At 46.5% G+C, this 27,859-nt stretch overlaps 1 protein-coding gene and 1 long non-coding RNA gene across 4 annotated transcripts in view; one reads left to right on the forward strand and one right to left on the reverse strand.

The window, feature by feature from the left end:
- Positions 1 to 1,638: 1,638 nt before the first annotated feature.
- LOC114103427 (uncharacterized) lies at positions 1,639 to 6,452 on the reverse strand. Of its 2 annotated transcripts, none has more exons than XR_003584671.2 (3): positions 6,298 to 6,452; positions 4,522 to 4,621; positions 1,639 to 2,694 (listed from the first exon to the last, which is right to left on the reverse strand). It is a non-coding gene; the product is annotated as an uncharacterized lncRNA (long non-coding RNA). The 2 variants fall into 2 exon arrangements; XR_003584670.2 differs by lacking the exon at positions 6,298 to 6,452 and adding an exon at positions 4,739 to 4,930.
- Positions 5,398 to 27,859, forward strand: part of Kdm2b (lysine demethylase 2B) — a 119,760-nt gene continuing 97,298 nt past the window's right edge. The window contains exons 1-4 of one of the 2 annotated variants that reach the window (XM_027949130.2): positions 5,398 to 5,820; positions 6,881 to 7,025; positions 9,953 to 10,031; positions 11,386 to 11,432. In XM_027949130.2, the coding sequence (XP_027804931.2) occupies positions 5,788 to 5,820; positions 6,881 to 7,025; positions 9,953 to 10,031; positions 11,386 to 11,432 (304 nt within the window). In that variant the 5' untranslated portion in view covers positions 5,398 to 5,787. Of the gene's footprint in view, positions 5,821 to 6,179; positions 6,215 to 6,880; positions 7,026 to 9,952; positions 10,032 to 11,385; positions 11,433 to 27,859 lie in introns of those variants that run through there. The other variant, XM_071616631.1, reaches the window with a different exon arrangement.

Consider the following 27,859-nt stretch of genomic DNA (forward strand, 5'->3'; position numbering starts at 1 on the left):
AGAAAAAAAATAGAAAGCAACCAACCCAACAACAAACAAACAAAAAAGTTATTTGAGAACAATCACTTTAACAGAAATGTCACCATCTGTTGTCTCCCCAGGATAAAGTTAATAAAAGTCTTATAAAATGGGACAAAACTCTTTTAAGATTTGGTAATGCTTTTTATTTTCTACATCTTTCTTTTTCCTTTTTATTGAGATGCTGGGATTGAACCCAGGGCCTTATGCATTCTAGGCAAGTGCTTTACCTCTAAGCTATTCCTAGAATTCATTTTTGAGTAGGCAACACTTAAAAAAAAAATATGAAATTCAAAAGGCACTATAACATGTAAAATGAAATTAACTCAGGCAGGTGTGATGGCACACCCTATAATTTGAGGGAGCCAAGGCAGAAGAATTGAAAATTCCAAGCCTGGGTAATTTAGCTAGACCTTCAGCAACTGAGAGACCCTGTCTCAAAATAAAAAATAAAGGGGGGGGGGGGGGGCGTGCTGGGGTTGTGGCTCAGTGGTGGAGTGCTTGCCTAGAACATGTGAGGCACTGGATTTGATCCTTACCACCACATAAAAATGAATAAAGGTACTGTGTCTATCTACAACTAAAATAAATAAAATAAAAGGGACTGGGTCGGGGTTTAGCTCAGTGGCAGAATGCCCTTGGGGGATTCATTGCCCCATTAAACTGCCCCCCACAAAGAAAAAAAAAAGAAGTAGTGAAAGGGCTGGGCAAGGTGGCATACACCTGCATCTCAGGATGCTGACGCAGAAGATCTTAAGTTCCAGATCAGCCTCGGCAACTTATCCAAACCCTGTCTCAAAGATTAAAAAAAAAAAAAATGAAAATGGAGGTAGTTCAGTGGTGGGGTGCCCCTGGCTTCAATCCCCAGTACTGGTGAAAAAAATAACACTTGAATTTGTATGGTTCAAAATCAGGCAACAGCCATATATACATGTGGTAAAATCTGACATTCTACTAAAGAATAGTTCCTTTTAATTTTTCTCCAGTTCTACCCGGCACCCCGCAACCTTTTTTGGTCTTTCCAAAGGAAATTCTACACATATAATAGTTATCTTGCTGATTATTATTATTATTGTTATTTTAGTGATGGGAATAGAGCCCTGGGCACACTAGGTATGTGCTCTACTACTGAGCTACATTCCAAGCCCTACCTTCTTTTTTTTTTTTTTTTGAGATGGAGTCTCACTAAGTTATAGAGGCTGGCCTAGAATGTGTGATCCCCCTGCCTCAGCCTCTGAGCAGCTGGGATTATAGGTGTGAGTCACCAGGCCTGGTCTGTCCCTGGAATGTATGTCTGGAAGTGGCTACCCAGGTCTTAGGATTCCTGCTTCATCACCAATTATTTGTCCTTGAGAGATTTGGGCAGGTGGGCCAGTCTAATATCCACTTGTATCTTCAGGCTCCCATACAGTACCATGTTCCTGGCAGGCTCTCAGAGTAAGTGGTTTAAAGGCTAACATTATAGACACTCACATTGTACCAGATGTCCTCTTCCAGGGGTTACTGATATTAGTAACTTCTTTCCCGTATGGACCTTTCACTCATTCCACAAATGTTTCCCGGAAGCCAAATCAGACCTTGATGTGTATATATAGCTTAGTAAGCACATTAAGACAAATGTTGGAAAACACTCTGGGGCAGTTTTAATTTTTTAATTAAAAATTGGACTGCAGGTGTAGATCAATGGTGGAGCAGCGATCAGCATGCCTGAGGCCCTGGGTTCAACCCTCAGAACATGCACACATCACATACACATGCACAATTTAAAATTCAATTCCTTGACAGGTTCAGTGGTACAAGCAAATAATCCCAGTGACTAGGGAGGCTGGCCTCAGCAACTTAGTGAGACTCCATCGCAAAATAAAAATGAAAAAGGGTTGGGGATGTAGCTTAGTGATAAAGTGCTCCTTTGTTAAATTCCCAGTACCAAAAATAAATAAATATTTTAATTCTTTAAGCCCAGTATCCATATTTCAGGGGCTCAATAGCAAGATGTGGCTAGAGAAAACAATTGCAAATGTACAATATTTCCATTATCTGGTTGTATGGCACAGCCCTGCAAGGGGCTTACAGAGTGGTCAGTCCTTGGGCCCTGGATTCCTACAAGGTCTGGGTTCAAATCCTGTTACGGTTATTTCACAGCTGTCAAATTTGGCCAAGTAATTGACAATTCTTTGAGCCTCAGCTATAGAAGTAAGGAATTATACCATTGCTCCTCCTTAAGAGGAGCAAGGGGGCTGGGATGTGGCTCAAGCGGTAGCGCGCTTGCCTGGCATGCGTGCGGCCCGGGTTCGATCCTCAGCACCACATACAAAGATGTTGTGTCCGCCGATAACTAAAAAATACATATTAAAATTCTTTCTCTCTCTCTCTCCCTCTCTCTTTAAAAAAAAGAAAAAAAAAAAAAAGAGTTTTGGCAAGCATTCAAAGAGATAGCAAATGTGAGGGACTTTGCTTGAAGGCATATTAAATTCTCAAAAGTCAGGAGCTTCAGTGTCTTAATAGCCCCAAATCCTGGATTCTGATTTCTGAGGGCTCCATCCAGAGTCAGCCTCTTCCTTGGGAAGTTGTTAGTCCTTCTCCAGCCCCTGCCTGGAGTATGCCTGGAAGTTTAGCTGTTTCTTCTTTTGTCTTTCCTGTCTTCTCAGTCTTTGGGCACAGAGCTGCACCATCAACCTTTGAGGATGGAAGAAATGAATGAATGGGGATAATAGGCAGGATTTGACTACTGTTGCAAGAACACTCCCGGAGAGTCCAGGAAAGTCATTATTATTTAATTTCCAATGCAATTGGCCTGGTGTTTTCCTACAAAAAAAGTTCATCTTTTAAATAAGCACCTTCAGCTTCTGTGCCCTCCCTCACCTACTCTCAGCTCCTCAGGGACAATCAGCCAAGCTGGAGCTCAAGGGTCTTGGCCCTTCCCCCTTTGGCCCAAAATAACCTCCTCCCCCACTTTCAGCAAATGCTTGGAATTCTTTCAACAGGAGGACAAAGCCTTTCATCTGCCAATTACTGATAAAGAGAAAATGCAAATATGCTGGGGAAGGTGATCCATCAAGGGCCCAACATTTATGGAGTGACCACTTAGGGCCCAGCAGCAGGATAGGCATTCTGGGGGAGTCAAAGGGGAACAAGCCCCTGGCTGGCCCATTCTTCTCTGGGGTTTGCGGTTTCCTCGAGGTTTGTAAAGGGAGGGGATTAAATTAGGTGACTAGTCAACCCCTTCCTGCTCTGACAGGCCAGGAACTCCCCATAGAGGTGATATATAGGCTTAACTGTTTTCACACTAAGGTGGCTGCCCCCCCCCCCCCATCATTTTCCTAGTGCCAGCTTTTGGAGGGACACCAGGAAGCCACATGAGGAGAGAGGAATCCCAGGGAAAAAAGGTGAAGGACGAAGATCCTGCATCCTACTTGCCAATTTTGTTTTATTTCACTTAATTCACTTCTCACCACCCTCCAGCCCGGAAGCCCTCCTTTGAGTGTTTTGGTTTTGTTTTTTCATTATGTGGGAGCAGTGACCCTGGTTAATATCAGAAAAGGCATGTGATAGACAAGCCAGGTTCCAATTGGAACCCCAATAGCCCACAGGAAAACTGTATGATCTTGGGTAAAAGTGGCTTTGCCTTCCTGAGTCCCAGTTTCATCATTTGCAAAATAGGGAATTTCAAGATGGTTTCCCTGAAAGGGTTCTCTCTTTCTCAAGACAGAAGCAAATAAAATAGTCCCACTTCTTGATAGAGGGCTAAAGAGCCCGCCACATACAAAGGGCTGTCGATTGGATGTAGCAGAACCAACATAGGCCATTTCAGTTTGGAGACAAAAGTTTGGTGTTTGCTAGCTTAATACCTACTTTAAAAGATTTTTACAGCTAGTGAACACAGAGTAAAACAAACTTTAAAGATTAGTCTTTGGGGTCACATGAAAAAAACAAAACAAAACAAAAACTACAAGAATGAAATGACAGTGAATTAAGGTGAGTGAGGGACGCATCCCCAGGTCTAATGGCCTGTTACATGGGAATGACTGAAGGCTGAGTAGTCATCCAGTTTCATAATTTCTCTGAGCCTCAGTTTCCCAATTTGCAAAATGATCTGCTTCAACTAGCCCACAGGATTAGGGGCAGAAATAAAATAGCAAGTGGACACCAGCTGTGAGCACCTACTATGTCCCTTATTGTAGTCCAGGTGCTATGTCATCTTATCAGGAGATTTAACCCCTAAGACCAGGCCTTGCAGGACACAAGAGTTGGTCTGGAGTAAAGCGTTTCTCCGTGTTCATGATGAATTACAGGACAACTCTGGAGGTTGTCACAAGCATTGGGAAGGGGGACATGGGAGAACTCCCGGACCTAATGACATTCTATATATGCTTAGAGGGTGGCCACATCTCCGCTAAAGTCATATAGAATCAGTCCAGGTGCGCTTAAGGTTTTCGTATCCCATCCCAAGAGCCACATGCCTTTCCACAACTCTTCTCCTGTCAACAACCAACCAGGGCTTACCTTTCGCTTGTTTGCGAGCTGCGTTAGGAGACGCTAGATCCGATTCTCTGAGTATTTCCTTCCAGAGCATCAATTTTCTCCACTGGGCGGGCGCAAGGACCTTAAAAAAAAAAAAAAAAAAAAAAAGTCCAACTTCTCTTTCAGGGATCGTAGGCTAGTGAAGAACTCCACGGAGGCGAGCAGAATGAATGAATGAAAGGCAACGTCTTCCGGTCACCTGCGGTCTGAAAAGGCTCCGATCTGGCTGTATTTCCTGTACCTGTGTGTGTGTGTTCTTATCTTTCAGTCCGAGAGTTTAAAAGTATTGAGTCCATGCAGATATGGAGCTGTACTAATTTTATTTCTGAGCCCATCAAATGCGTCCTCCATTTGGCGGGTTCGCAAATGGGGGTCTAAACAGGGTTGTCCCTCCTCCCCAAAAAGACTTGCAGTTACATAGCAAAAAAAAAAAAAAAAAAAAAAAAAAAATATATATATATATATATATATATATATATATATATATACCCCAAATGCTTTGAATTTGGGTCGCCAACGCAAGTTGTGGGGTAGGGTGGATGAAGGAAAAGGAAGAAGGGCAGCCGTGGGCAGTGGGGGCAGGGACTGAGGTGGGGGGTCGTTTTGGGGGTGCCAGGGCCCGGGGGCTTTCACGCCAGCTTGCTCGGCTTGCATTTCCGCGCCTCCCGCTGAGGCCAGCCGTGCAAATCTGCACCTCCCTCCCCACCCCCTCCTCCTTCCCTCCCTCCCTGCCCCGCCATCTCCGGGATGCGCCAGTCGCCTGCAACTCAGCCCTCCAAAAGTCAGCTCTGCACACAACTCCCGGGCGGCGGCGGCGCCTGCGTGCAGAGGCGCACTCGTGACCCAACAACAAAACAGCGATGCCAGGGCGCTAACGGCGCCCGGTGCCTCGCGGGCTCCCTCCCAGTCCCACACCTCCTCGGGCCGCTGCCCCCGCCCCCCCATCCCGGGCCGAGTGCCCCCCCAACTAGCCCGGCCGCGGGCTCAGAGCGCGATCGGCAACAATGTTTACGTTCCGGGGATTATGACGTCGACGCCTCCCCCCCCCACAACTGCTGAAAATGGTTTCCTAGGACTTTGCAAACGGATCTGCCTAAGTGTTGGTGCAAAACTTTGTAGATCTCGGCTCTGGCTTGCTTTATTTATTTATTTTTTGGTTTGTTTTCTTTGGTCTTCCCTCCTTCCCCCCTCCGCCAAAATGCAGGGGGCAGGAGTGTTGACAATTAATTGGTGAACTCTCCTAAAAAAATGGAGGCAGAGAAAGACTCTGGAAGAAGATTGGTGTGTAGCTTTTTTTTTTTTTTTTCCAAATCTGTATCTGGTATATGATAGCTCTATTTTTTTTTCGGTTGTTTCTTGCTGCCTTTTCTTTCCTTTTCTGTATTTTACAAGAGGACCGGAAAAAAATAATAAATTGCATGCAAAAGGAAGCAAGCAGCTTACTCCTCCAGTCCCTTGTGAGGCTCAGAGTCTCAGACACTTAAGTGGGGAGATGGTAGCTTGGAAAGGTGTAGGGGGTGGTAAGCGGGCTGGGGGTTCGCCCGGAATCTGGGGGGCTGCCGCGCCGGGCGCTGGGCGGTGGAGGGAGGAGGTAGGGGGATGCGGGGAGTGGTGGGGGAGTCTCCTTAGGAAGTGAGTGTGCGCGCGCGCTCGTGGGGAGATGAGGCAGCTGCTGGTGCGTTTTGGGGTCTCCGATGGGAGCTTTGTGGCGGGCCGTCTGCCTCTCCCCCTCCCAAGCCCCTCACCTCCTCCCCTCACCTCCTCTTCTCGTACTGGCGGGCGATCGGCGGGGGCGGCTGGGGTCTCAGCCCTTCCATTTCAGCTTTTCAGCTTCCCCGGTAGCTCGGGAGCGGCTCCAGCCTTAGAAACGCCGCCGGCCCCGGTTCCGGCTTCCCGGCTCTGCCTCCACGGCGGCCGGGGCGGCTGTTACCGCCGAGCCCGGAGCTGCAGCGGCTCCTCCCGGGGCCTACATCTGCCCCGCCAGCTCGTGTCCGGAGCCCCCTTTGCGGGTTACATAACCAGGCTCCCGGCTGAGTGGGCAAAGCTCAACACATCACGGGGATGGGGGACGTGGGAGAGTCCCTAGATACCCTTTCCATGGCTTCCAAAGATGCAGGAGGAGAGTGCTTCGTCGTGTAGGGCGCAGTAGGACCCTGGGGGTGTGGGCCCCTCTCCTTTTCCTGCTTTTCAGCATCTTTGGCATTTGCGCAAAGTTGCTCAGATTGCAATGGTGGGGTACAGGGGGCGTGCACTCCTGCACCTGTTCGTGTTGGCCCGGGGTAAGAGGCGATCCCCCAGTTCCTACAATAATATCGCGGGCTCTCTGGTTGGATCCTCGCAGCGCCCGATTGATCGCCAGAGATACGACGAGAACGAAGACTTGTCGGACGTGGAGGAGATTGTCAGCGTCCGCGGATTCAGCCTGGAAGAGAAGCTGCGCAGCCAGCTGTACCAGGGGGACTTCGTGCACGCCATGGAGGGCAAAGGTGAGGCGCCCCCTCCCCTGGCCGTCCTCCGCACCGCGGGCCGCGCGCACGTGGGGAGGGAGCTGCCGGTGGCTGGGTTCGTATTTCGCGCCCGCGTCCCCCATTCCAGGGGATCCGGTGACGAAACGAGGCCGAGCACTGGGGGGGGTGGGGTGGGGTGGCGAGGGAGGAGGGCAGGCGGGAAGGGGGCCGGGCGCAGGCCTAGGCCTGGCTTCTGCCCACCACCAGCACCACGGTGGACAGAACCAGAGGGCTGATGGACTGAGGGACCTGGGAACAGACAGTCGGACCGAAGGAGGGCGTGAGCGCCGCGTCCTCCACCTCCTCAGCCGGTTGTGCTCTGCCCAAGGTGCAGTCGCCTGACTGGAGGAGCCTCATTCTGGGGTCCTCCTGAGACATCGGGGTGAGGCCCCCCAGACTCGAAGCCTCCTAAACCACTGTTTTCTCGGGCTCTGTTAGTTAGGAGCTGGTGATGGAACGTCTTGAGTTATTGGGGTTACACCTCCTCAGGCTTGGGGTCTCTGGAGTGCATCTCGCATCCCGTTATAGGCCTGGGGAGGTGCGCTCAGGGTTGTTGGTCTGAATTGCCACCTAAGCTTGAGGCCTGCAGCGTTGACAGTTTGAAGCTGGAGTAGGGGATATGGGTGACTTCCCCTCAGGCTTAAGGCTGAGAGATTCCTGTTCCCTGGTAAAGTCTTGGGGCACTTCTAGGGGAAATAGGGTCTCTTCCCATGCCTGAGGCTTGTCTGTCTCCTGTGAACCCTCCCCAGTTGGAGCAGAAGTTGGGGAAGCTCAGGGTGCCAGAGTACAGCCTAGCCTGAGATCTAGCAAGGCCTGCCTTTCTCCCTGACCTTCCTAGTAAGAGTGTCTCAGGGTGTCCTCCAGACAGATTTGGGGTGTTGCTTCTGCTTGGGTCTGAGGCTTTTGGAGCCATGACCCACCCAACCCTGCAGCCTGGATTTCCACAGGGCCTGTGGGGTGAGGGTTTTGGAGATGCCCTTTCTCACCCCAGGCCTTCCTGGGGTATGGTATTCATTTTTTTTTTTTTTTTCTTCTCCTCTCAGCTGTTTGGGTGTCCTTTCAGTTACTCAGTTTCTATTTTGTATTTCCCCACCTTCTTGGAAACCCTTCCCTCTCCAGGAGCTGACAGCCGGAAGGTGCTTCCCTGTGGGTTCTGGATGAGTGGCTAGGCCTTGAGTTGGCCTGGAGGAGAGATCTTTCTGGCTTTGCATTTTTGAATTTTCTCTTTTGTGCTTGTTGCCCCCCTGGGCTCTGGTGGTGTTGGGGAGAAATGTGGGGAGGGAAGAAGATATTTTTTCTAGCCTGTTTGGTCCTAGAGCAGGGTGCCAGTCCTAACTGCATGTAAATTTTCTGCACATAAATGGGATTTTAATTTCTCTCCTTTCTTCCCCCCATTTTATAGAGTCATTTGGCAGAGTCTATGAGAAAACAGTATGTAAACTTTTCCTAGTCATTTGTCAGGAATCCTCAGCCTAGGATTTCAGCACTTTTTCTCAGGCTCATTTGAGGAAGTTGAAGCTGGGGGTGGGGTAGTGCAGGGCTTTGGGTGTGTTGGCAGGGAAGGTTACCAGCCAGGGGCTCTAAATGGCATCCTTAAATTTGCTGTCCTGGATCCTTTCAAAGGACCGGGCCTTAGGGTTTCACTAGTTAATTCAGATCTGGTCCCAAAAGTTGAGGGAGGAGCTGAGAAACAGAAGGAGCCCTTCGCCTGGATTCAAAAATAGAAGCTTCTTAAACTTCCCTTCCTTTAAATCCTTAGGAATCCCCATTCACTGTGAGCCCCTGGGGATCTGAGCCACTGAGGTCAGGGCTTTCCCTGCCATGGTTTTGTTCTCTTTTCTGAGCCAGTAGCTTTGGCCTCCTCCCCCAAGGCCCTAGTGAACTGTTCGCCAGGGGCCGCAGCCTTCAGTGGCCCCGGGACTCTTCTCTCACTTCAGACCAGTCAGAGAGGCCCTGTAGCCTTGTGGGATACTTTAGTCACCTGAGGTCTTGGGGGACGTGATTTGGACTTTGGGGGGGTTTGATATCAGCTCCCCTCACCTCCATATTTAGGGCTGTGTTTGGGTCAGATTCATTGATTTTTGGGGAGAATTGAGGAAGGAAAGAAATTAATCAAAGGCCCCCTTCATTCTCCAGGGCTTTGGATAAAGATTTGGGGGTCTCTACCAGACAAATCCCAGTTAGGAAATTACCCAGTGGATTTTTCTTGGGCCTTGCTGTGCCTGCTCTGTGCAGCCTACCTGGAGAGCATCCTTCTTGGTGATCCAGTGGAAGCAAGCGGTGTGATGGCTCCGACAGAATTTCACTATGAAGACAACAAAGCTGTGCCCAGTTCCCTAGTTATTTTGGCACCAAATACACAGTTTCCAGGGAAACCGGCTTCCCCCCCTCCCCTTCACGATGCAGGATATTACAATAAGATTTTCACTGATGCTCAGCTACAATGAGAGCCCTCCTCCCAGCCTCCTCTCTGGGGCTTCAGATCCTCCCAGGTGGCATTCTTCAGTTCTGCAGTCCCTTTACTCTCTGAGCTCAGCCAGGGATGCGTTTTCCTGTCTGTCCCCCTTTCTCAGCACTAGCTGGGTCTCTTTCAGTGTGGGACTCTTTATAAGTCTCCTCCCCAACCCTGGCTAGTCTTGGGCTGTTCATTGACAAGTTCGGACCCGTGGGGCATGCAGAGAATGACTGAGTAGGCAAAGGAGCGATCGCTGGCATGGCTTCTCTCGGACTAGGCCCTGCCATTTCCCTGTCATTTTCCAGGGAGCTTCTGCCACTGAGGTCAGGCCTCCCTCTAGCACCCCCTCACTCCCTTCCTTTGCCATTTTTTCTTCCCCTCACCAATGGCTCGTGGTTCATTTGCTCCTGAATAACTTAACCAACTTGTTTTAATTCAAATATCCAAACAGATTTCAACTATGAGTACGTACAGAGAGAAGCTCTCAGGGTTCCCCTGATATTTCGAGAAAAGGACGGACTAGGAATTAAGTAAGTTGCTGACACTAATTGCCTCTCCCCTGTCTTCCTCCCTAACTCAATTTCTAGCTTGGGTGGATTTCTTCTACCTTCTTCCTGCCGCTCATCATCAAGGGAACTTTTTTTTCATGATCTGGGAATAGCGGCTCCTTGTTCAAGCCCTGACCAAGGGGAAAGCTCTCTAAAGATTGGTCTTTTTTAGGAATTTGGGCAGAGAGGACTTAGGGTACTTGAACAGTGATGACTTCTGCCCTGATCCATCTGGCTTCACATTGCAACCTCTTACCAAGAATCGTACCTGTCCTGCTCCTCAACTCTGAACCAAGAAACTGGCAGACCCTGAGCTATGTTAGCTAGTGTATGGGAAATGGCTCCCTTCCATGGAGGGTATATTTCCCTGGGCACCAGCGTTTCCCCTTTCTTTGCCTGCCACTGTGTCTGGTTTATATTCTGGCTGAGATCTACCAGAGCTCCAGGTGGGGGAGAGATCAGAGCCAGGCTGGAAGAACAGGTTTCTGCCCCTTGGGCAGGGACAGAGGAGGAGGCTCAGGGTGTCATCCTAGGCCATCTCCTTTCCAGCCTCTGAAGCTGGACTTGCTCACCAGTCATGCTCCTAGGAGTGGAAAGTAAACCTTCAGCATCTCTGTTAGTTAATAGTTCCCATAATCATTGTAGCAGGGTTATCAAATTCCTGGAAATGGTCTAATGTCTGTCTTCTTTTCCCTCTGAACTTAAAGAGGTTCTTTCCACTTTCCATACAACTGTGGAGAGTATTTTTTTTAGAGGGAGAAAGAGACACAGAGAGGGCTGTCCCTAGAAAGAAAGCCGGTGTTTGGCCCTTGACACCACACTTGAGTCTTTCCCGCAGAAGTGAGGGTGGGGTGGTAGGTAGATGTCCGATTCTCTGCTGAGGTTCAGAGTTTTTTTTTTTGTTGTTATGTTTTTGTTTTTTGATACTAGGGATTGAATCTAGGGGTGCTTAGCCACTGAGCAAAATTACTATCCCTTTTTTATTTTGAGGCAGAGTCTCACTAAGTGGTTTAAGGTCTCGCTAATTTGTTGAGCCTTGCTTTGAACTGTGATCTTCCTGCCTCAGCCTCCTAAGTCACTGGAATTATAGGCAGGCACAGTACCGGCTGAGATTTAGGTGTGATGTACCTCTAGGGGTGGGGAAGGGGCACCATGGTTCTGGGTGACCCTCCCTTGAGGTACTACCTGATCCACTGCCCTCTATCCAGGTTATCTCATTTTGGATTCCAAACAGAGAGCAAGGACCCCACTTGGAAAAATGGCTTCACCCTGGGCAGGGTAGAGTCTGGCTCTGTTGTTTCTGGCTTCTCACCAGTGTCTGTGCTTCTTTTTCTAGGATGCCTGATCCTGATTTCACAGTCCGAGATGTCAAACTCCTAGTGGGTAAGTTGCTGGCTGTGTGTGTGATTCAGAGATGCTGAGGAACCAGGAACAGGAGAAGGGAAAAGGGAGAGGCTTTCACTATCACCTGCCCATTTAGACTTTTAACTGCCTCTAAAAAGAAAGTCCCCTTGGGAAGGGGCAGGGGCAGGTGTGAGCTGCAACCGTCTCATTGTGGAGAACAGGTCAGATTGCAAAGTCCTGAGAAGGCCTGGATCAGAGTGTGTTTGCCATTACATGCTTTTATGAGGCTGATTTGGACCCTAGCCTCCAGCTTGGGTGTCAGCAATGCAATCTTAGATCTCTGCTGTGTGTTTGTTTGTGAGTTGCTGGGTAAACACTGGGCGTTTTGTGACCCCTAAAGGCTTTCAGGCTTTCTGGGGGAGGGATTAGTCCTCCTGCTTCTTCAGGGTTCTAGACAAGCCTTGGGTGGGGCTTGGCACTCTGTGCTCAGCAAATGCCTGTTAACTCCCTGGGCACCTGCAGAGTGTGGCTGAGGACTTGGTGCTCTGAACTCTGGATTGGGCAGCAGGTGGCATTTCAGATCTTAAAGGAAGTCTTCCATTAAATCCATTATTTCCAGAAAATCTTTTCTTGCCGACATGGTGGTCTTGAATATGACAGATATGGTTCCTGCCCTTTTGGTTATAGCAACCAGCAATAAAGAAGTAAACTACATATATTTTCTAATAGTGATCAGAACTGTTGCCACCCTTAATGTGGGGCATTATTTTAGGCAGGGTGGTCAGGGCGGTCCTCTCAGTGTCTGGGGAGGGCATTTGAACAAGACCTGATTGGCAAGAATCAGCCATGGGAAAGAACATTCTAAAGCACTTTTTTTTTTTTCCCTGCAGGGGTGGGGGAGTCAGGTCTAGTCATCAAACCCAGGGCCTCCTGAATGCTAGGCAAGCACTCTACCACTGAGCCACATCCCCAGGTCTTTTCTTTTTTTGGTAGTTCTGGGGATTTATCCCAGGGTCTCCCACTTGGTAGGCAAGCGCTCTACCACCAGCTCCCTGAAAGAACATTCTAATACATTATAGGTTGAGAGATGAGCAAGTGCAAATGCTAAGAGGTGAGGATAAGCTCGGTGTGTGGAGGACCTGAATGAGTGAGGGGGCAAGCAATGGAAGAGGTGGTGGAAGTTGCAGGGCTAAGTCATTAGGTCCTTGTAGGCCCCGGCAGGGAATTTGAATTTGACTCTTAGTGTGATGGGAAGCCCCTAGGGAGATTAAAAGTAGGGCACAGGGGGTAACATGTGATTTGAATAACAATGGCTTAACCCTAAATTCTCACACTATGAAATTCACCATTTAGCCATCTCCAAGGGTACATTTCACTTTAGTATATTCACAATATTGTACAAACATCACCACTATTTCCAAACCACTTTCATCATCTTAAAAATAAACCCTGCACCTCCCAGTTCGCTTCTCCCTCCATCCCTTGGTGGCTCCTAATCTCATGATTTTTTTGTATGGATTTGCCTTGACATTGATTTTTTTGCAGAGCTGGGGATGGAACCCAGGACTGCTGTCTGCTAAGCTATATCCCTAACCCTTTTTATTTTTTCATTTTGAGATAGTCTTGCTAAGTTGCCCAGACTGGCCTAGAACTTGTGCTCCTCCTGCCTCAGCCTCCAGAGTGACTGGGATTATGGGCTGGAATCAAATAATGCAGACCTTTTGTGACTGGGTGCTTTCACTCAACATGTATGCAAGGCTCATCCATGTGGCAGCATGAATCAGTGCTTCATTCCTTTTTTTGGTAGTAGGGATGGAACCCAGAACCTTTTGCATCCTATGCATGCATTCTTAACTTATCTAACACATTTGGGGTTGTATCCCCAACCCTTTTTTTTTTTTTTTAAAATATTTTATTTTATATTTATGTGGTGCTGAGGATCAAACCCAGTGCCTCATGCATGCTAGGCGAGCATGCTACTACTGAGATACAATCCCAGCCTGCATCCCCAACCCTTAATGGCTGAATGATATTCCATTGTATGGATTGACCATGTTTTGTTTATTCATTCATGCATTAATACACATTTTGGTTGTTTCCATTTTTGGCAGTTATGAATAATGCAAGGAATATTCACATACAAGGTTTTGTATAAACATACATTTTCATTTCTCTTGATTCTCTGTAGTACTGAGGAGTGGAATTGCTGAGTCATGTGGTGGTTTAGTCCATTTTCTGTTGCTATAACAGAATACCTGAGACTGGATAATTTACAAAGAAGAGAGGTTTATTTTGATTCATGGTTCTGGAGGCTGGGAAGTTCAAGAGCATGATGTTGGCATCTGCTTGGCTTCTGGTGAGAGCATCATAGCGTTTAACCTCTATCATGGTAACTAATCCAGTGCCATGAGGAAAGCATTAATCTAACCATGAGGACTTCGTTCCCATGACCCAAACACTTTCCACTAGTTTCCACCTCCCAATACTGCTGCATCGGAGAACTTCTGCAGGACATATAAACCACAGCATACGGTGACGGTGTTAAACTTCTGAGGAACTATTAGCCTGGCTTCCTGCAGCAGCTATGCCATTGTACACTCTCATAAGCTATGTATGAGGGTTCTCATTTCTCCTTATCCTCACCAACACTTATTATTTTCTGCTTCTCCCCCACCCCAAAGTACTGGGGATTTAATCTAGGGATGCTCTACCACTGGGCTATATCCCCAGTCCCTTTAAAAAAAAATTTTTTTTGAGCTGGGTGCAGTAGTATATGCCTATAATCTCAACAGCTCCAGAGGCTAGAGGGTCGAAAATTCAACCTCAGCAATTAGCAAGTCCCTCAGCAACTTAGTGAAGATCCTCCTCAAAGTAAAAAATAAAAAGGGTTGGGGATGTGGCTCAGTGGTTAAGCATCCCTGGGTTTAATAAGTAATAAGTAAAATAATAAATTTTTGAGACAAGTATCTTGCTAAGTTGCTGAGACTGCCCTCAAGCTTGAAATCCTCCTGCCTCAGTCTCCCAAGTCACTAGGATTACAAGTGTGTGCCACTGTGCCTGGCAATTTTTATTTTTTTTAAAGCTGGATTACTAAATATGTTAAAGAAGTGAATATCAGAGCTGAAGGGGAAAAACTATTCCATCAAGGGCAGAAGATGGGACAGTGCACCTTTTAAATCAACTCTATGCACAGGAACTTGGCCTGGTGCTTCCAACTCAGCCAAGCCTTTGTTATTTGACAACCTTGCTTTGAAGTTACCTTTGCTACTTAACTGAGTGATTTGGGGCAAGGTAACTTGACTAGGTCTCAATTTCTTTATCTGATAATGAAGCTAATTATCAGAGTGTGTCTTGAAGAAGGATTATAAGAAAATGAATGAATGAATGCATAGCTTTATGCCAGATGAGGCCCTATTTTTATTTATTATAATGTCTATGAGCAAATACGAAAGCCAAGTTCTCAAACCTGGGGTTGAAGCAACATGACAACCTTAATAAATGCAGCTTGCTTCCCCCTTCCTGCCCCTATTCCCCATATTAGGGATTGAATCCAGGATTGCTCTTGCACTGATCAACCTCCCCAGCCCTTTTTTATTTTGAAACAGGGTCTTGTTAAATTGCCCAGACTAGCCTTGAACTTGTGAACCTTCGGCCTCCCTTGTCATTGGGATTGCAGGTGTGCACCGCTGCTTTCTTTCTTTCTTTTTTTTTTTTTTTAAGATAGAGGAGAGAGAGAGAGAATTTTTTTTTTAATATATACATATTTTTTAAGTTTTTGGCAGACACAACATCTTTGTTTGTATGTGGTGCTGAGGATCAAACCCGGGCCGCACGCATGCCAGGCGAGCGCGCTACCGCTTGAGCCACATCCCCAGCCCAGCAAGCTTTCTTAAATAACATTGCCTGCCTGGCCCTTTTGAACAGCTTCTCAAGCCTTTTGAGGTTTTGTTTCGCTCTGGATGTGCCCAGGCAGTCTCTTCCCTTGAGCCTCGTTCTTCTCACGGAGGATACAGAAGGGTCTAGTAAGATGGTCCCAACATCCTTGCCAGTGCTAGAATTTTCTAGGAAGGTACAGAAAGCATGAACAGTAAGCCAGCCCCATGTCTCTTGGTGCTTTGGGAAGGTATGGTGCACTTGACGCTGTGAGGGGTGTGAGTGGCTGTAGCCAATTTGGGGTATTAAAAATGTCCATTTTTATCTCTGAGTGTGCACAGGCTTTTGGAGAGTGGTGATAGGCACATTTGATGGGGGTGACAAATGTCATTCAAGCTGGCCTAAGCAAAACGAAACTTACTGATTTACATACATCTGGGGCGTAATCCGCAGGCACATCTAGGCTTAGGTGCTCCAAGATGATCCCAGGAGGTTGCCTGCTTTTTGTGTCCTGATTTGCTTCCTCTGTCTCTTTGGTTTTCAGGAAGGTTCTCTCCATGTAAAGAGCTACAGCCAGCGGCTCAAGGTTCACATCCTACCAGCTCAGGGTCCTCCTTCCTCGACCCACAGACTTCCACGCAGCGTCTCTGGCTTGGCTCTGATAGACCTAGCACAACCCCAGAGTAGAATGGGGGCCCAGGTCAACGACTGAGTTGGGGAAGCAACAGTTCTCCAGGGTTGCTGGGTGACAGAAGTGTCCCTAACATAAACCAAGAGTTTTGCTCGAGAGGGCAGTATGGGGAGGCTGGCCCAACCAGGTGACTGTTTTAGAAAGGTGCATGGCTAGCTTTAGGGGCCACAGTGTGGGTCTTAGACTCTTCTCAGGCTTTTCTTTTTTTAAAAAAATTATTTTTTAGTTATAGGTGGACACAATATCTTTTTTTTTAATGTTCTTTTTTTTTAGTTTTCGGTGGACACAGCATCTTTATTTTATTTTATTTTTTATGTGGTGTTGAGGATTGAACCCAGCGCCCAGCACGTGCCAGGCAAGCGCGTTACCGCTTGAGCCACATCCCCAGCCCTGGACACAATATCTTTATTTTATTTTTATGTGGTGCTGGGGATCAAACCCAGTGCCTCACGTTTGGTAGAGGAGTGCTGTACCTCTGAGCCACAACCCCACCCCCTCAGGCTTTCTTTATAAGCCATCAGCTTGTAGCTCCCTGTCTTTTATTTCTATAAACAGGATCTTGCTATGTTGCTCAAGTTGGGCTTGAGATACTGGGCTCAGATGATCCTCCCGCTTCAGTCTCCTGAGTGGAACTGCAAAGGCACACTGTCACGCACTGTGACTCAAGCCTGTGATCCAGTGCTTTGGGAGCTGAGGCAGGAGGAGAAGCCAGCCTGGGCAATTTATTGAGACCTTGTCTCAATGAAATTTAAAAAGGGGCTGGAGATATAGTTAAGTATGAGGCCCTGAGTTCAATCTCCAATAACACAAGGGGGAAAAAAAACCCAAAAAACACTTTCCGTTTCTATAATACTACATTAAAAAAAAAAAAAAAAAAAACCACTTTTTAAAAAAAATATTTTATTTTTTAGTTGTAGTTGGACACAATACCTTTATTTCACTTATTTATTTTTATGTGGTGCTGAGGATCGAACCCAGGGTCTCGCACGTGCAAGGTGAGTGCTGTACCGCTGAGCCACAACCCCAGCCAAACGCTTTTTAGTTTTTTAAATTTTTTATTTGTAGATGGACACAATAGCTTTGTTTTGTTTATTTATTCATTTTTATTTGGTGCCAGGATCGAACTCAGGGCCTCACATGTGCTGGGCAAGTGTTCCACCACTGAGCTACAACCCCAGCCCCCCAAAACAATACTTTTTAATTTAAGCAAAATGTATGTATAGATAGGTGCACATACAGTAACTGTATCCATTATTTTTTTTTTTTTTCCACTGTCAAGGATTGAACCCAGGGCTTTGCCCACAGTAAGCAAGTGCTCCACCAATGAGCTACATCCCCAACCCTTGAAAAAAAGCTTTTTTTTTTTTGAGACAGGGTCTTGTTAAGTTGCTCAGGCTGGACTCAAACATTTTAGCCACCTGAGCAGCTGGGACCATAGGCGGGCACCACCATGCCTGGCCACTTGAGTCATTTTAACTAAACAAACAGCCAGGGAACCAGTACACCAGAATCCTCTTGTGCTTTAATCTGGCCCCTCCCCTCCTGTCACCCTGATGGCAGGAATGAGTTCTGTTGTTTTCCTACTTTATGTCAGTGGAATCACACTGAATGTCCTCTTTTCTTTTGACTTCTTGTCACTCAACTTTGTCCACATTTTCCTTTTTTCTTTTTCTTTTTGGTAACAGGGATTGAACCCAAGGGTGCTTAGCTACTGAGCCACATCCCTAGCCCTGTTTGTTTATTTATTTTGGGGGTACTCGGGATTGAACTCAGGGGTACTCAACTACTGAGCCACATCCCCAGCCTTTTTTTGAATTTTATTTAGAGACAGTATCTTACTGAGTTGCTTAGTGCCTCACTGTTGCCGAGGCTGGCTTTGAACTCATGGTACTCCTGTCTCAGCCTCCCGAGCCTCTGGGATTACAGGTGTGCACCACCATGCGTGGCAATCAACCTTGTTTTTATGAGATTCATCTACATTTGTTGTGTCTATTTATTTCTGTGTAGTTTTCCATTATGCGAATATTTTACAATTTATTCGTTCTACAGTTGATGGGTACCTGGGTACCAGTCAGTTTAAGGCTATATCTAGAGTGTTCCTGAGAACATTATAGAACATGATTTTTGGTAAATATATGCATGAACTATCATTGGGCATAGAGTATATATGTATATTCAGTTTTAGTTGATGCTGTCAAATAATTGTCCTAAGGAATTAGTGTCATTATTCTTATTTTAGCTGCACTCCCCTGTTGGTGGGTATGGAGTTGTGTCTCACTGTGTTTTTTTTTTTTTTTAATATATACCTTTATTTTATTTATTTATTTTTATGTGGTGCTGAGGATCGAACCCAGGGCCTTGCACTGCTAGGCGAGTGCTCTACCGCTGAACCACAACCCCAGTCCCTCACTGTGATTTTTGGTGTTTCATTAATGACTGATGTAATTGAACTCCATGTCAGAGCTTAATGACTATTTTGATATGCTCTTTTTTAATTTTTTATTTTTTGGCACTGGGGATTGAGCTCAGGGATATTTAACCACTAAGCTACATCTCCAGCACCCCTCTGCCTTTTTAAAAATATATTTATTTATTTATTTATTTATTTATTTATTTATTTATTAGGTACCAGGGATTGAACTCAGGAGCACTCAACATAGCCACATCCCCAGCCCTATATTTTTGTATTTTATTTAGAGACAGGGTCTCACTGAGTTGGTTACGCCTTGCTGTTGCTGAGGCTGGCTTTGAACTTGCGATCCTCCTGTCTCAGCCACTGGGATTACAGGCATGAACCATCTTGCCTGGCCTTGGATATGCTCTTTTGTGAGATATTTGATCAAGCCTTTTCCCCATTACTTTAAATAGATACTATGTTTTTTTTAGTTGTCAATGGACCTTTAATTTATTTGTTTATATGTGGTGCTGCAAACCAAACCCAGTGCCTCACACATGCAGGCAAGCACTCTACCAGTAAGCCACAACCCCAGCCCTATTTTTATATTTTATATTTCATTACTATTTTTTGGTAATTTTATGTTTCATTACTATTTTTTTTTTTTTTTTTTTTGGGTAATTTTTTGGAATTGATCTCAGCCTCAGGTATGCTCGGCGAGTGCTGTTCACTGAACTACACCACAGCCCCTTTTATTTAATATAGGGTCTCCCTGAATTGCACAGGCTGGCCTTGAATTTGAGTAACTGGGATTACAGGTGTGTGCCCCCCATGCTTGGAACAGGTGCTTATTGATTGGAGAGTATATTAATTTGCTAGAGTTGCTCTAACAATGTACCATAGACTGGGGGGCCTTCAATAATAGAAATTCATTTTCTCACAGTTTTGGAAGCTGGAAGTCTGGTTTCTTTCAAGTCTCTCTCCTTGGCCTGTTGTCTATTTTGTCCCTGATTCACATAGTTTTCCCTCTACATGTATCTTTGTCTTAGTCTCCTCTTCTTAGAGTACCAATAGTTTTTGGATGAGGGCCTGCCCTAAAGACTTCATTTTCACTTAATTACCTATTTAATGACCCTATTCCCAAACAAAGTTACATTCGTGGGTTCCCCTGGGTAATTTGGGACTACAGGTGTGTGCCTGGCATAAGTTTTTTTTGGTACCAGGGATCGAACCCAGGGTTGCTTAACCACTGAGCCACATCCCCAGCCTGTTCAGCCCTTTTTAGTTTTTATTTTGAGTGGGTCTTGCTAAGTTGTTTAGGATCTCACTAAGTTGCTGAGGCTGGTTTTGAGCTTGTGATTCTCCTGCTTCAGCCTCCCAAGAGGCTTGTATTACAGGCCTCTGCCTGGCCCTGGCCCGAATTCTTTATTTTAATTTTTAAGAGAGACAATGTATCTTTTCTTGATTTTTTTTTTTTTCTTTTGCAGTTCTGGGGATTGACCCCTTTATTCTACTTTTGAGCTACATTCCTATACCTTTTCATTTTTATTTAGAGACAGGGTCTTACTCAATTGCTGATCCTGGCCTTGGACTCGGGATATTCCTGCCTCAGCCCTGTTCCCCCCATGAGTTGCAGGGATGACAGGCAGGTACCACTGCACTCAGCAAATCCATTCAGATTTTTTGAAATTTTTTTTTTTTTTTTTTTTTGGTGGTGCTGGGGATTGAACTCAGGGCCTTGTGCATGACAGGAAAGCACTCTACGGTCTGAGCTATATCCCCAGCCCCCGATTTTTTGTGTCTTGTTCAAGAAATTTTTTGCCTACTTCTGACTCCCTTAGGTTAGCACTTCAATATATGAATTTGGGGGGAAGACAAGATTTAGCCTTTTACATAAGGATTTTTATGTATTCTGGATATGAGTTCTTTATTGGATATCTGTCTTTAAGAATCTTCTCTAACTTTATGGATTGTCTTTTAATAATCTTTTTTCTTTCTTTTCTTTTTTTGCTGGGGATTAAACCCAGGGGCTACACCCATACCCACAGACCTGTTTATTTTTTGTTTTGAGACAGGTTCTCAGTAAGTGGCTGAGGGTCTTATAGAAGCTGGCTTTGAATGTGGAATCTCCTGCTTCAGGCTTCTTAATTGCTGGGATTATAGGCGTGTGCTATCATACATGGCTGCTATCTATTATTTGTTATTTTTGTGGTGCTGGTGATTGAGCCCAGGGCCTCACCCATGCTTGGCAAGCACTCTACCACTGAACCATACCCCATCCCCCTAAAAAATCTTTTTTTTTTTTTTGATACTGGGGATTGAACACAGGGGTGCTTAACCACTGAGCCACATCCCCAGCCCCCCCCCCTTTAATAATTTTTTTAAATTGTCAGTGAACCTTTCTTTATTTCATTTATTTATATGTGGTGCTGAGAATTGAACCCACTGCTTCACCCATGCTTAGGCAAGTGCTCTACCACTGAGCCACATCCCCAACCCTTTTTGTATTTTATTTAGAGACAGAGTCTTGCTGAGTTGCTAAGTGCCTCACTAAGTTGCCCAGACTGGCTTTGAACTTTCGATCTCCTGCTTTAGCCTCCTGAGTCGCTGGAAAATTTTCTTTTTTGAGACAGGATTTTGCTATGTTGCCCAGACTGACCTTGGGCTCCTGGGCTCAAGTAATCCTCCTGCCTCAGTCTCCCAAGTAAATTGGGATTACAGGAGCATGCCACTATACCCAGCAGAAGTTCTTGAAGGGGTATTAGAGTCGTAGGAATTTAACCCAGTGGTGCTTTACCACCAGCAACATCTCCAGTCCTTTTTATATTTTATTCTGAGACAGGGTCTCAGTAAGTTGATTTGGGTCTCGCTAAGTTGCTAAGGCTGGCTTTGAACTTTTGATCCTCCTGTCTCAGCCTCCTGAGTCTCTGGGATAATAGGGTACACCACTGTGCCTAGCTCAAAGTTCTTAATTTTAACAGATACTACTTAGCTTTGCTCGATTCTTTAGTTTTTCTTGTGTCTTGTAAAAATGTTTGCTTATTCCAAGGTCACAAAGATGTTCACATTTTTTTTTTCAAAAAGCTTTATTGTTTGAGACTTTTTTTTTTCCTGTGGTGCTGGGATTGAACCCAGGGCCTCACGCATGCTAGGCAAGTGCTCTATTACTGAGCTACATCCCAGCCCTGAACCCTTACATTTAAATGTGTAGTTCATCTGGAATTGATTTTCATGTTTGGTAGGAGATAGGGGTCAAAATTCTTTTATCTCTCCATATGGATATCCAGTTGACCCAGCACCATTACTGAAAAGGATCCCCTGTCCTCGTGGCCCTGGAGTGCTCTTTTCTCATGTATCAGGTGGCCGCATTGGTGGGGGCTGTTTCTGGATGCTCTAATTTGCTCCATTTGTCCATCTGCCTATCCTGAAGCCAATGCCACACACCCCCCGACTTTTTTTTTTTTTTTTTTTTCCCCTTAGTACTAGGGATTGAAACCTCAGGGGTGCTTTCCATTTAGCTACATCCTCAACCTTTTTCATTTTGACACAGGGTCTCATTTAGTTGCTGAGGCTGGCCTTGAACTTGTGATCCTTCTGCCGTAGTCTTGTTTTTTTCCAATGGTGCTGGGGATTGAACCTAGGGCAAGCTCTCTACCATTGAGCTATGCCCCGTTTCCATTCCCATTTTATTTATTTAAATTTAATTTTATTTTTTGTACTGGGGATTGAACATCAGGGGCACTTGACCACTGAGCCACATCCCCAGCCCTGTTTTGTATTTTATTTAGAGACAGGGACTCACTGAGTTGCTTAGCGCCTCGCTGTTGCTGAGGCTGGCTTTGAACTCATGATCCTCCTGCCTTAGCCTCTCGAGCTGCTGGGATTACAGGCATGCACCACAGCACCTGGCCCCACTCCCATTTTATAGATGTCAAAAACAAGGCTTAAGGGGCTGAGGTTGTGGCTCAGTGGTGGAGCACTTGCCTGTTACGTGTGAGGTGCTAGGTTCAATCATCAGCACCACATAAAATAAACAAATAAATAAAGGTATTATGTCCATCTACAACTAAAAAATATTTAAAAAACCACACTGAGGCTTAGGGCTAGGGGATATAGCTTGGTGGTGGAGTGCTTGCCTGGCATGCATGAGTCCCTGGGCTTTGGTGCCCATCACCATAAAAGCACCAAAAACAAACCCTGAGGCTCACAGTTTCTTGTCCACGATCGTGTAGGTAGTGAGTGGAAGAACAGTTTGTTCCCGGGTCTGACTGACGGCAGCTTCTACTGTCTCAACTTCCGCACAGCCCTGCAGCTGGGTCTCAGCCTCGAATCATCCAGGTTTCCCTTGTTGTCTTGGGTAACTTGGTGGATGTCCTTGCTTGGTTGGGTTTAGCCAAGATTTGTCAGTCTATGTTTGTGTCCCCTTAGGCCACCCATGAGGGTCAGGGTTTTGCAGCACAGACAGCAGTCCTGGGGTCATTTGAAAAGGTGCCCAAGATGCTGGTCATGATGGCACATCCTTAATAGTCTCAGCTACACAGGAGGCTGAGTGAGGCAGGAGGATTGCAAGTTCGAGGCCAGCAACTTAGTGAGACTTTGTCTCAAATAAAATATAAGTAAAAAGGGCTCAGTGGTATAGAGCCCTAGATCTAATTCCATGTTCTGTAAAAGAACAAAAACAACAACAAAAGCAAATAGGTGCTGAGATGAGGAGCCTGAAGGCATTGGGGCCTGGGGAACATCTGGGCACGGTGACACCCATCCTCTCCTTTCATAATGAGGAAACTGAGGACTCAGCTTGAGGAGGCTTGTTCTTTTTGTGCAGTGACTCCTGGCCTCAATGCTTTTTCTTTCCAGTGCATTTAAGCCCTCAGTTTGGGACCATATCCTCAAGAGATCCCCTGCTATCAAGTTTACCAAGTGCTTTCCATGATAGTGCCAGGATTTTATCTCCATTTTACAGATGAGGAAACTGAGGCCCAGAGGGGTTCAGGGTCATACCCAAGGCCTCACTGCTAGAAACAGTAGGGTGGAGAGGGATTTGAACCTGGGGCCGGTGACCTCCCTAACACATGCTGCTAGTGTTAGATTGGTGAGGAGCTACTCCCAAGGAGCAGGATGTAAACCCAGACCAGAAGCCTGGGATGACAGCATGCCAGGACTGTGAAGGGGAACAGCTCTGTGACCTTTCTCAAGAGCGGGTCTGAGGGGGAGTTTGGTGTCAGTGCTTGTGTGTGCTTCCTGTTAGCCTTCAAGGTGACTTTGAGCAGCGTCCTCTGGCTCCAAGTCCTTGGCTCTTGGAGCTGACTGATGGAGCCTTCAAAGCAAGGGCCACAGGGCCATGGATCAGTTCCTGTAGCTGGTCTGTTGGATGTATGCACAGCCTGGGAAACTCAGAGGGAGATGAGCGGGAAACTGCTGGCCTACTTAGGAACTCCAGGATTTGCTTGGAGGTGGAATGCTTCCCCAGGAACACAGTGATTTCAGGGCCTAAGAGTTCCAGTTATATGGATTCTTTACTGGTTCCAATGGGCAGCTTTTCCCTGTCACCTGCTCCAGGGGTGACTTTTCCCATCCCAATAATCTGTCCCTTTGGGGCACTTACCTCCTCCCCCAGTGCTGAGCCTCTTGCTCAAACACCTGGCCCTTTGTGAAGGTGGACCAGACAGAAGGGCTGGTGGGCTCCATTGGCTGTCGTGGTCTCTCAGGCAAGCCTCCAGGTCTTCCCCAAATTCCCTCTAGTCAACCCTGATGAGAAATGAAATGAGTATTCAGGAACTAGACTAAAAGTCAGTTTGTCAGCCTAGAGAAAGGACCTAAAAATGACCTAATCCAGTGATTTTCAAAGGGAAGTCCCGGGAATCTGGTCCAATTCTGAAGTCCCTACCTCCTGTTCCAGCCTGAGCTGCTTGTTTTTATTTATGAATTTGAATTTTGTCAAAGCTTCTGTTGGAAGAAACAGTTCTCTTGCAAAGGGTGGGGGTGGTGTATAAAGGTCGCTTCTTCCTGCTTTATCCAGGGGGCAACTGAGGCCTAGGAAAGGGTCTGTGGGTTGTTGGGACTAGAACTCAGACCAGGGCTCTTGGCACTGGCCTGGGTGCTCTTCCTGGAGGAACCCTTGGTGCATTCCGTGGCCTCCTGTGGGCCTTGATTATGGGAAGAGGTCAGGCACCCATGCCTCTACCCTGGCTGCCAGTAAGTTCATGTACAGGGGAGAAAGAGCTCCTCTTTCCCTTTGGGTCTACCTGTGACACTCATCTGTTTTCAGAGCTTCCCGGTTCTTTCCATAGACCCAGACAGGATAGGTGGCTAAGTATATTACAGACCCTAATATATGCCAGTTTTTTTCTTTCTCCTCCTCCTCCTCCTCTTCCTTCTCCTCCTCCTCCTTCTCCTTCTTTTTGACAGTCATATGAATCAGAATATTAGTAAGCTCACTACTCTGATTGGTTGAGAAGTCTCTGGTACCTCCTGGGTTCTCCTGATGGCATCCCGGAGAGTTGTTTAACATGCCCTATTTTCTGATGTTCCTGTGAATTGATAGTTGCATGTGATGGTTGCAGATTCAAGGTGTCCCTCTTGAGGGGTAGCTCAGGTAGAACATTACCTTGCATGCTCAATGCCTTGTACCGCCAAAAAAAAAAAAAGGAGGAAAAGAAAAGCCCAGTTCAAGTGTGTCTTTCTCTTTCTCTCATTCACTCCTGTCTGGCAGGACTGCTTCATGGTTGGTGTTCTGCTCTCCTTCAGGAGGCAGGAAATGTCAGGTCTCGTTCTCCCTCTGATGTTAGCAGTCTTTGATGCTCAGCACCAGTTCCTCAGCATCATCACAGTGGTGACGATCTAATTTTGTCACTCCTTTGTCATTCATTGGCTGGGATCTGTCTGTGGAGAGAAACTCCCCCATATCTGCCTTTTGGTCTAGAATTGGCCCTTACCCCAGATGAGACTCCGAAATCCATGGTTGCTTCTACCCAAATCACCTGCCTCCGCAGGCAGCTGCCGTCTTGCCTGCGTTTCCTGCTGCCTGCCAGGGCTGGAACCTGCCCGCTGCTCTAGCTGTTTACTGGTGCATTCCTTTCCCTGGGGGCCTGGGTGGTCCATGGAGCCCAGAGCACCACAGAAGCTACTTCTTTCTCTTTCTCACCCTGACCCCTCCCAAGGACTGTGACTTCTAGGTCACCTGGGGAGCTGAATGGACCGCTCAGCACACTAGTAAGCTATTCTTAGAACAAAGTGTCCCAGCCTTCTGCTCCCAGTGCTGTCATTCTGTCCCAGCTGCTGCTCCCCACCACCCTTCCCTGGTCTGAAGAGGAATGTGACTGAGTTCAGCCACTCCAAGTCCTGATTCCTCTGTCATCAGTGAGTAGGGCAGGCTGAGAGGTGAGGTCAGCTGGGGACCTTGGCTGGCTGGGGAGGAGTCTTCCAGCTTTGGTTCCCAGTGGCCTCTGTGACTGTGGAAAGCTACAGAGGAGCAGAGGGCAGGGAGAGGGCAAGGGAGACCAGGGATTGCAATGGGGGGTCTGGGGGCCTGCTTAGTGCCCCCAAGAGTAAAATGGTGTCTGTCTTTCTATGTTTAGTCTACTGGTTCCAGGGCTGGGGCTCCTGGGTGCTCAGGACCGCTGGGTATTTTCTCAGCAGTAGTGATGGGGTTGTCTTCCTTGCCCAGGCGGGGCTATGCACACCCACCCACAGGTCCTCAGGCCATTTCCTCAGGTCATCTGTAATTTACATGTGAAGTCATGTGGGATACACTAGGCGGGACATAAGAGTCAATAAAAAGAATGCATTGATTCATTAATCAGAGATTTACTGAGATCCAATCTGGAAATCTGGAATAGAGGAATGAGCTAGACAGATCCAACTCCACAGTGCTTACAGAATGGTAGGAGAGAGAGACAAGAAACAAGAGACAAAAAACTTGTATTGAATAACTGGGTGAAGGTGTGCATGCCTGTAATACCAACAGCTCAGGAGGGAGGCTGAGGCAGGAGCATCACAAGTTCGAGGCCAGGTTGGACAACTTAGTGAGAGATGTGTTCAAAATAAAAAGTGCTGTGGCTATAGCTCAGTGATGCTATGCCTCTGGATTCAATTTTGAAAAGACAGAGAGCGAGGGAACACGCATACTGGGGATGTGGCTCAATTGTAGAGTTTTACCTAGCATGTGTGAGGCCCTGAGTTCAACCCCCAGCTCCACAAAACAACAGAAAACACATGTTGAGGGCCAAATGTTATCATGTCATCTATGTGATCTCATTTTTCTCTTTGTGAAGCTACTATTCACAAAGTTTTCATATATGGCATGTCTGCCCCATTCCAGTTTGTGCTAGGCTCCTGGGGGAGCCTGAATACTTGACATTTATGAGGCTTGTAGACTTTTCCAGTAATCCCTTCATCAGCCCTTTTATTGGTTTCCTAGGCTGCCAAACAGTACATACTGGGTGGCTTAAGACCACATAAGTTTGCTGGGCCCCCTGGCACACGCCTGTAATCGCAGCAGTTTAGGAGGCTGAGGCAGGAGGATTGTAAGTTCAAAGCCAGCCCCAGCAATTTAGCAAGACCCTAAGCAACTCACTGAGACCCTGTCTGGAAGTAAAAAAAAAAAGGGCTGGGGATGTCACTCAGTGGTAAAGTGTCCCTGGATTCAATCCCCAGTACCAAAAACAAACAACAACAAAAACAATAACAAAAGACCACAGAAGTGTTGGTGCTGTAGCTCAGTGGCAGAGCACTCGTCTTGCACGGGTGAGGCACTGGGTTCAATCATCAGCACCACATAAAAATAAACAAATAAAATAAAGGTATGCTGTCCATCTACAACTATGAAAAAACAAAACAAAACAAAAACCGTAGAAGTTTATCTTCTCATAGTCTGAAATACAGGTGTTCTGAGGAGGACCTGCCTCCTCCAGCTGCTGGTGACTATTGGCTACTCCCAGGTCCCTTGGCTGGTGGCTGCATCTCACCAGTCTCGGCCTCCTCCTCACGTGGCTCACATGGCTGTCTTCCTTCTGTGTGTCTGCGTACAAAGTTCCCTTGTTTTCTCACAGGGCCACCAGTCACTTGTTTGGGGCCTACTCCAATCCAGAGTGACTTCATTTTGGTTTTCTGACTTCTGTAATGATCCTGTTTTCAAACAAGGTCACACTCACAGGTGTCAGAGGTTTGGACTTGAATGTGTCACTTTGGGGCATGGGCATTCTACTCCTAAGACCTTTGGAGGTGCAGAAGTCACCAAAGACACATTAGCAGACCAGAGGAAACCCGGTTGGCCTGGGAAGGGGGAGCCGATTCCCCCTTCTGTGTGTTCAACACTTATTTATCAAGTACATTAAATTAATTAATTATTTTTTTTGTGCCAGGGATTGAAACATCTAGCATTTTATATGGGTCATCTCAGTCAGTTTCACAACTAGCATTGTGAAATAGTTTTTCTTTCTAATTTTAGTTTTGGCTTTTGTTTTGTTTTTGTTATTACTGAAGCATTTATTTATTTTTTTTGAAACC

Source organism: Marmota flaviventris, chromosome 1 (assembly GCF_047511675.1).
Source record: "Marmota flaviventris isolate mMarFla1 chromosome 1, mMarFla1.hap1, whole genome shotgun sequence".
In the NCBI taxonomy this organism is placed as follows: Eukaryota; Metazoa; Chordata; class Mammalia; order Rodentia; family Sciuridae; genus Marmota; species Marmota flaviventris.